Raw genomic sequence first — 9,311 nt, forward strand, 5'->3', positions numbered from 1 at the left:
TGTTTTTTCTGGAACAACACTGTTGACTGATTGAAGAGGCTACGTGGGTAGAGTTTAACATGAGTACCTCTAGGACTAAGGGAGTTGGCTCAATGATGCAGTTTTTTTTAATATAGTAATTAGGTGTCATCTTGTCCCTGTGGTGTCTATGGACGGCTCTTCCTCTGCTGCCTGCATGGACTGTTATGGCATATGGTGCCAACTGAATTTCTACGGACAGATTTCATGGGAGGAAAACCCACATGGCACTTCCTCTATCTTTTCAATGTCTTCTTAGGAAAATTAGGTTAGGATTAGAAGGGTGGGAGTGCAGGATCCCAGTGCAGATGCACAGGGACAGGACTGTTTATGTCTGTTACCACCTGACATGGGAATATAGAGGCAAATAAGCCACCCATCACTCCCTTCTCCCTTCTCCCTTCTCCCTTCTCCCTTCCCCCTTCCCCTACCCCTCCCTCCTAGTTAGACAATTTTTCTGCTGCGAGGGTCAACGCCTAATAAATTGTTGGAGACAAAGAAGTTGGTAAAGAAGACAAGTTATGATTCTGGCTTATAGCAAATGTGGGTTAACAGCAGCAGAAATTCAGCAGAAAATCATGAGAAATTCAGCTGAGACAATCAGCAGGAGAGGTAATTTCAGTCCCTTGATAACTGTTTTATCATGAGCCTTCTGTCTGAGATGATACAAAACACTAATAGACATGATTTGTAATTGCTGTCCTCATAGATGAAGATTTCTTAATGAGAACATGTGCTCTGTTCTTGCAATAGTTAAGACATGGGCCCAAATGTGGATGCAATTGCAATGGTCAATGTCTTATCTATTTGAGGATTTTGGGGGTTCTTTGGAAGGATTCTTTTGGCCCTTTCTTGGGAGTAGATGTATTTTTTTTGGTCTACCTAGTCAAGTTAGTGAATGACCCATTTACCTGAGACACTAATATATTATACTGCCATCTCAATTCCCAACTGTTTGATAGGTGGAGGACCCTCTCCATAAAAGGCATCAAAATTGTCTGCTGTGAGGCGGTTAGGTGCAGTGAGCATTCAACGGCTGGGGTGCATGACCTAGCCCTCTCAACTTTTGGATGCTCACTGTACCTCACCGTTCATTGCAGACAATTTGGACTCCCATCTGGACTCCCATCTGTTTCCTATCCCCTAACACCACCTCCAAAATTATTTGATGAAATATCATTCTCATGGTTTGACGAAATCGGAATCAATCGGTTTGTACTTGATTTCTAGAGTTTTGGCCAATATCAACAGATTCCCGGCCGAACGATTCAGACTGAATTGGAATCCATGGAGGCCGATTTCCCTTCAAGTGTGACCATTCTACTACATGAACACATGACAAATACTTAGATCACCCAACAAAGATTTGATTGGTTGACCACCCACAGATCCAGTGCCCCAATAGTGGGTAGAATTAGAAATGGAAGGATGACCTAGCTCAGAATTTTCAATCCTGAAATCATGAAATTTTAAATATTCAAATAAAACTCCAAACCCTGTTGTCTTTTCCCCTTTTGTCCATTAGGATACTTGTGGTTTAAATCCCATGATTTAAGGGGATTATAGTTTATACATTAAGATAAGAATATGGAAGTATCATGTTTCATTATTATTTCCAATAAAAAAATGTTATCATGTTTAATAGGAGTTGGAAACACGGCGTACATGGTGGATGGCCGAATTCCTGCGATCATTAATATTTAATAACAAGCACACGTGCATGCATAAACACACATACACCCATCCACTCACACGTGTGGATGTGAACCAGTAGTGGCCCGCCTCTCTTTTATACCAATGGACATGTAAAAATCATTGTCAAATCTTAACTGAACGGTTAAAGTACGAATAGAATTTAAGGATGTAAAGGGATGATCGAAAATTCGTATTTGATTTTTGTATTCCTTCCAAAAATTGGGTTTTGAAATATTCTTATCAGTTCAGGGCATATTACCTGTGAGGGAAAATAAATCCTAATCGCTTGCGTTCTCTATGCCTAGACACATGGTGTGGGTTGTGAAAAGATGTCCTTACTTCTCTTCTTTCATCAAAACAATGTGGAGAAATCATTCGCAAGAAATATTCGACTTATTTCAAAGGAGCTGAGGACATTGTAGATTCTATTAGTGAGGAGGTGATCAATCAAGATGAGTTGAACCATAGTGTGGAGGTGATCCATTAAGTTGATAATATAGATGGTACACATTTAGACTTTTCAGAGGAAGTGTCAGAGTCGAATGATGATGGTGGTTCTGGAGTCTTTAGAAACCTGACCCATCCAGTAGTGAGAAGCATTCTGCGGAAGAGTTATCGCATGAAAAGTGCCTCGTACTTTCTTCGCTCCCGAGATTGGGTTAATTAATTCCTTCATAGCATCTTTTCTCAATTGCTAAAATTTTCTTTCTATAGTACATAAATTGTGCTATAGGGTTTGTCCTGTTTGATTTAGGGACCTCTCGTCCTTTTTTTAGTCTGGCCAAAGAAGGTTGTAGGGGTTGCCTTTCTCTGTGTTTTTATATATATATATTTTTTCCTTAATACATACAAATTACTTATTGAAAAAAAAAAAAAAAGATGGGAAAACACAAATAGATAGGTTTTTGCACTATATATATGTAATAAAAGAGAAATTAAATGAAAGAAAAAGATTCATGAGAGTATCTTATATAAAGATGTTTGAAAATTTGATATTTGAAAACTATCTATATCTGTAACAAAGTTAAAGTTAATCAGATATGAATATGGAAGGTGTTATATCTGATTTGCATTTGATCTGTTTACTTCTCCACGTAGAATGGAGCATAACACGTAGGTTTGTTTGTTTGTTTATTTATTTGTTTATTTTTTTGGAACAGTAGCGAAATTTTATTCAAAGAAATTAGACAGCTCAAAGGTTCAAAAATACATAGTTTGGCAGGTGTAAAAATTCATCATATGGTTGATCTCGATTGTGAAATTGAGTTGTGACCTATAAAAGGGTGATTTGACAACATAAACTCTACATGGTTAAATTACAAGTTTTCCATTCATTAAAAGGGATCAAAAGAGATCAAATCTGTTAAAATGTCAATATAGGGACACAGTTAAAAACCATTTTTTTTTTAAAATACTGGCAAGCCATTTGGTTGACTCGGATTTACTAGATTTATCAAATGACCAATGAGCAAGACCAGATCACTTGATCGTATATGCACATTCTTTTAAGTATTCCTTTCTACCTTTACATGACAACAAGTAGGGTATGTATTTTTTTTTTTGGGTAATTTACAATGCCACCCCTTGGAGAATACCAATATTATAGGAACACCCCCTCTCTTTCACCAAATTAGACTCAGACCCCCTACCGTCAGTCTCAGTTAAGGAATATACCTTATATGCTGATGTCAGCTTATTATATTTTATTTGAAATACGAAAATACCCTTCCTAAATGTGAAGTCCCTAAAATGCCCATGTAATGAGTCTCATCCTCAAATCAATAGTTCCTATATCGTTCTCTCAAATCAAGCACCAGCGATCACAGCGGTGGGGGCAGCAGCGTTGGTGATAGCGGCGATCAGCACAAATTCACGGTGGTGACGACAGCGACATTCGTGACAGAACTCTCTCTCTCTCTATGGTTCTTGATTCTACACAGGAGGTTTGACGGCTGAGTTTTCCAGACCACCACTGTTGACACAACTCCTCCACCACGCTGAAACCCTTCCCCTTCTATACTTCTCAAGCACCAGCGATCATGGCGGTGGGGGTAGCAGTGTCGGCGACAGCGGCGATCAACATGGGTAGGAAAACCAGAATCAAGAGAGAACCTTTCAATAGACTCTGAAAGAAAGAGCATTGGCTTGGTGGGCAAAAAAATTATTCTACTAGCGGCACAGAATAACCAGCACCTTCTCCAAGCTCCTATTTTTTGTTATCACCAGTGAAGCTAAAATCTGAAACTAATTCATCAAGTTTTGGCTCTTTGAAATGAGGTCCACCACCGATATGATTACATTCTGTAAGTTGATAAGAAAAGGATATTGTGTGAAAGTGGTTTTGATTCGGGTTGCAAAGGTTTCATATTAGGGAACTTGAGAAGTAGAGAAGGGGAGGGGTGTCAGCGTGGTGGAGGAGTGGTGTTAGTGGCGGTGGTCTGGAAAACTCAGCCGTCGAACCTTCGGTGTAGAGGGAGAGTTCCTCACTGATGCCGCTGCTGTCACCACCGTGAGTTAGTGTTGTTCTCCGTTGTCACCGATGCTGGGCGCCAAACCTTCTCCCTCACCTCCTCCTTCTCCACCGTCGCCGCCGTCGCCGCCGTCGCCGCCGCTGCCGCCTCTGCCTGCACGGCCTCTACCTCCATGTTCGCCACCGACAGATCCGGGCTCATTGGACCTGAATCAAAGAGGTCGCAGAGAGGTAAAGGTTCTGAAATAGTCATGGCCATGAATAGGAATGGGAGGGGAAGAAGATGAAACTGAGTCCGGTGAAATCCTTTATTTTGATCCAAATACCGGAGATGGAGACTTGCACGGGCACCATCAGAGGCAGCACTACTCGCCGTCGACGGAATGAGCACAACTTACCAGCGACAGCAACTCGGGTAGTTCGGATCTCGCCGGACTCACAGGTTGAGGTACGGAAAAGGAACGAGGGAGAGAGTGTGATAAGTGACAAGGGTGATTAAAGGGTATTTTTGGAATAGTATAATACTGGTGTTTTACTCATAAGGGCAAAATTGTCATTTCACAACATCACTTAACATAGACTGACGGTAAGGGGTCCAAGTCCAATTTGGTGAAAGAGAGGGGGTGTCCTTCTAATATTGGTATTCTTCAGGGGGTGGCATTGTAAATAACCCTTTTTTTTTTTAATGACATTATAAGAAATTGTCCAAGTGAACTTTACCACATGTAACAGGAGTCGATCTTTAGACCTTCCACACTCTTGGCACCTACTCTACAAGTAGAGACTACAACCGATACGCTATGCATTGAATCCACATTCGACATGTATTGACACATACGAAAATCTGAGATCATCTAAACTTTCAAAGGAGCTCTTAACTGTCAATCAGTCTGATTGGCCATAATATTCACTTCTCGTGACCCAAAAACCAATCAGGCCCCACATGCGAAGTCTTCACCTATAATTTAGAAAAAATTACATAATTATCCATTTTTAAATTTTATTTTACAAAATTATCCAACTAAAATTTATATTTAAAAACTACCCATTTAAAGTTTTAATTAAAAAAAAAAAAAAAAAAAACTAAGGGCACAATTTAACACTTCTAGGGAGCTGATCCGGGCTCTTAAACCATGGGCGGATTTGAGTGTATACTATTTGCATGAGGATTTTCCTCTGGATTCCAATCCAACATTGAAAGGCACAACAACACCTGACCAGATCTGATGGGTATAATTCCCCTCGTTACCCGTCAAATCTGCGCTTGACCCGAAACTGACAGTTAGGGTTACACAACCCTAGATTCAAGGGAATCTGGGAAGGGGCGAGACACTGAATCATAGCATTTGGTTAACGCTCCCTTCCCTTCTACCCTCTTTTCATCCTTTTGAGGTAACTCCCATTTTTTCCCGCCTTTTCTTTGGAAACTGATATCATAGCCACCATACCCACCGTGTGAAATCATAACTGTTGAATGTATATGTAATCATAATACATCATCTACCCCTTTTCATGATTTCATTTTGAGATCATAACAACGTATTCCCATCTTAGATTCATGGAAAATTCAGCATTACTTACATTGTGTAACGCGTCGGCCCATTAATTTGGCATAGTATTGAATTTCAGGTTTTAAAACGCCTTGTGGCATATTAAGGAGATTAGAAGTTATTAATTAGCTCAACAATCTCTTCTAGACGATAGATTAAAGTTCGTATATCTTCATCAATCTTCTAATTAAAGTATACATATCATCATCGATCTTCTAAGCCCTCTTATACTTGTTGTATTATTGGTGGGGATATCTCACCGATTTCCCAAATAAATCTTATACTTGCCTTATTCTTGAATGTCACAAATAGATCGAATAACTATTCATCACTCAACCTCGATTGTCCAATGATTTACCGTAAAAGGCAAGGCATACATGCATTTCCCCAAGACCCCCAACAAGTTAGTGATATCTACACCGTTGAAAAGTTCGTGGACTACGTAACTACAGTAGAATCAGAGTACCGGATAATTATCTCTCTAAAGCACAATAGCTTTAATCAAAATCAACTTTAAACAATACAAAGCTTAAAGCTTCCTCTCTTCTTTTAACGTCATTTTCAGGTATATAGTTTTGTCTTTTCTCTCTATGTACAAGGGCTATAAAGTAATTACACCTCTGAGAAATGACTCAAGTAGTCAAAACTTCGTCAACGAAACGTTTACCCGGTAATCAGATGACGGCGACGGTAACGGTGACGGAGGAACTGACGGCGGAGCCCTAAGATTCCGGAAGTGCTCTCTAATATCTGTCCCACCCACCTTAATTTGCTCCGTGAAAATCTCTTCTTCGTCTTTTAACGCCAGAAACGGCGGCCGTAACACCTCCGACAGCAAATCCCATCTCAAACCATTAAAGAAAGGATGGCTTTTAATCTCCACCGCTCCGTAAGTATACCCGAGCCTTTTTGTGGGGTCCTTCTCTAACAACCGTTCGATCAAATCCATCAGGATCGTCCGTTGACCAACGAACTCTACTGGCTTGATCAGAACGTTCCGAAACGTTTCCTTCCGATTCTTCCCCCGAAACGGCGTCGAACCGTACATCATCTCGTACGTTAAGATTCCCAAAGCCCACCAATCGACGGCGAACTCGTGTCCTTCTCCCCGTACTACCTCGGGTGATACGTACTCTTCCGTACCCACAAACGAGTTGGATCGTTCCCCGTCGGAGAAACTGGGTTTCCTTCGACTCACCGGAGAGACACGCGCGGACTTCACCTTCGTTAACCCGCCTTTCTCGGAAACGACCGAGATGAGCCGGGTTAAGTTCCGGCGATGCTTCGGTTTATCCTTCGCTGATGCAAGCTCGAGCACTTCCGGTTCAGGGACCCAGCCGGCGGCTCTGGTTGGTTTGGGTTTGAGTGTTCGAGTGAGGTCGAAGTCGGTGAGGGTGATATGGCCGGATTGTTGAATGAGGACGTTCTCCGGCTTCAAATCGCGGTATACGATGTTCATACGGTGTAGATACTCTAATGCACATACGATTTCAGCAACGTAGAAGCGGATGGCGGTGGAGGAGAAGACACGGTCGGTTTGATGGTAACGGAGGACGTTCAGATCGCCGCCGGGACAGTACGGAACCGCCCAAGCCATGTACTCATCAGTCTCAAGGGAACCCAGAAGGGTTGAAAGGAAAGGGTGGTTCAGGCGAGATAGAACAGAAACCTCCCATCTAGCTCTTCGATCACCGTCGAATTTGCCGTAAAGGGTTGATTTCTCCACCACTTTCAAGGCAAATGGAGAAGAGGCAGATGGGTCCGTGGTTTGATCGTGAACCAAGAACACAGTACCCATGGCTCCACTCCCAAGAACCCTGATCGCCCTCAGATTGTCAAGTTCCAGCTCCGGCGACGTCTTCTCCATCATCACACGCAGACAGAGAGGGAGACAGAGAAAGAAGAAGAGAGAACGAGAGTGGGGAGAGCTGGAGAGAAGAAGAACGTAGAGAGAGTTGAGAAAGAGAGAGGAAAGGATGGTTTGCTTTTGAGGGGATTCGGAGCTCAGGGGTTGATTTCGTTTTTTGTTTAAAATAATCTCTTCGCCTTTTTTGTACATTTTAAGTTTCGCATTTTTAATGGGGAAGTTTCGATCTGTTTCGTCGTTAGCCAACATATCAATACTATATATGTTCTAAGTGGAGCCCACTACTAATATCTGACGGTCAAGATTGTTTGTTGAAAGTAAAGTGATTTGGACGGTTCAGATGAATTAACTATTGTATAATAAATAGTACGGTAACATTAACAGAAGAATGATACACACGTGTGAGGTAGTAAGAGATGATATTAGAGACAGTGACAATTGAGATGAAAGAGACAAAAATGGAGTACTTGAACGTGTATAATATGAGCCCGTGAGGGTGGGTGAATAAGGTTTGTTGGCAAAATCCATTATTTTCTTCTTTTTATTTTTTCACAATCCAAACACATCCTTAGATTTAGAACTTATTATACTGTTCTCACTGTAGGTATGCCGTCGGCTTTTTTGGAACTAACGGCTCAACCAATGAGGGGGTTAGGATGGATAGGAGGACATAAGGAACTTTTTCAAAAATGAATTAAAGAAGAGAGATAGATACAAATCTGGGTATACCGGCGTCATATCTAGCCTTTTCCTTTAGTAAATTTACTTCACGGAAATGTCTAATTGTATATCCTTCGCCCTAATACATGGGCGTATGAAATAAAAAAATACTATTCATATGGATGCCTCTATGCGCGTTCTCATTGGCCTTGCGTTGAATTACACAACTAGACAATGATATCTTTCACAATTTATTTATTTATTTTTGACTTTCCTTTTCACTAAGTACAAATACTACTCAATGACAATGGGTGTATAAAATAAGAATCAACACAGCTTAACCAGTTAAACCATTTGAACTGGTTTGCAATAAATTATTATGATTAGAGACTGTGAGAGAAGATTTGATGGTAAATGGGGTTATCAAGCTAATCTTATGATGTAGTTAAAAGGTATAAATGATGATGCTAGCTTGCAAATTGAAATATGTGTTCGGTAAATGGAGTGGAACTTAGTACTTAGTTGTTTAAGTTGGATTTGTTGAAGAATTTAGTAATGTTTCCTCATTAAGGTTTATTATTAGGTACTCTTAGTACAACATTTATTGAATTAAAATTTCTCTATAAATTAATACAATTTTTTTCCTAGTAAATATCACAAATGGGATATTCTTTTTCTATTAAAAAAAAAAAGTTGGAAAACCTAAAGGCATCAAAGTGTAGACCGAATTGGTTGGATTGAGAGCTGAACGATTTTGATAGAATCCAAAACCAACCCTAATCGATTGAATGCACCAATTGAAACCAAAAATCAAACCAAACCTGATAAAAAACCAAAACTAGACAAGAATCCGAAAACACATGAAAAGCTTGAATTCCATTGATTTTCTTGTGTATATTATAAAATTGAAATTGATCGGACCGAAACCAATTATAGCCTCATAAAAATTAGACCAAATTTGAAATCATCTGAAAAACTGAAACTTCCTTAACAATTTGGTTTGAGTTGGTGAAACCAGACCGAACCAATTGATTAATACAACCCCCCCCCC

At 40.3% G+C, this 9,311-nt stretch overlaps 1 protein-coding gene across 1 annotated transcript; it reads right to left on the bottom strand.

Annotated features, from left to right (window-relative positions):
* Positions 1 to 6,206: 6,206 nt before the first annotated feature.
* Positions 6,207 to 7,809, bottom strand: LOC122086197 (serine/threonine-protein kinase UCNL-like). Its single transcript, XM_042654927.1, has one exon. The coding sequence runs from the start codon at positions 7,790 to 7,792 to the stop codon at positions 6,374 to 6,376; it is 1,419 nt and encodes a 472-aa protein (XP_042510861.1). The 5' UTR covers positions 7,793 to 7,809; the 3' UTR covers positions 6,207 to 6,373.
* Between the last annotated feature and the right edge of the window lie 1,502 nt (positions 7,810 to 9,311).

This window comes from Macadamia integrifolia, chromosome 8 (assembly GCF_013358625.1).
Source record: "Macadamia integrifolia cultivar HAES 741 chromosome 8, SCU_Mint_v3, whole genome shotgun sequence".
NCBI lineage: Eukaryota > Viridiplantae > Streptophyta > Magnoliopsida > Proteales > Proteaceae > Macadamia > Macadamia integrifolia.

What these genes read in the sequence shown, in the direction of transcription:
- LOC122086197 (XM_042654927.1), bottom strand. Translation starts at nt 7,792, where the DNA reads ATGTACAAAAAAGGCGAAGAGATTATTTTAAACAAAAAACGAAATCAA.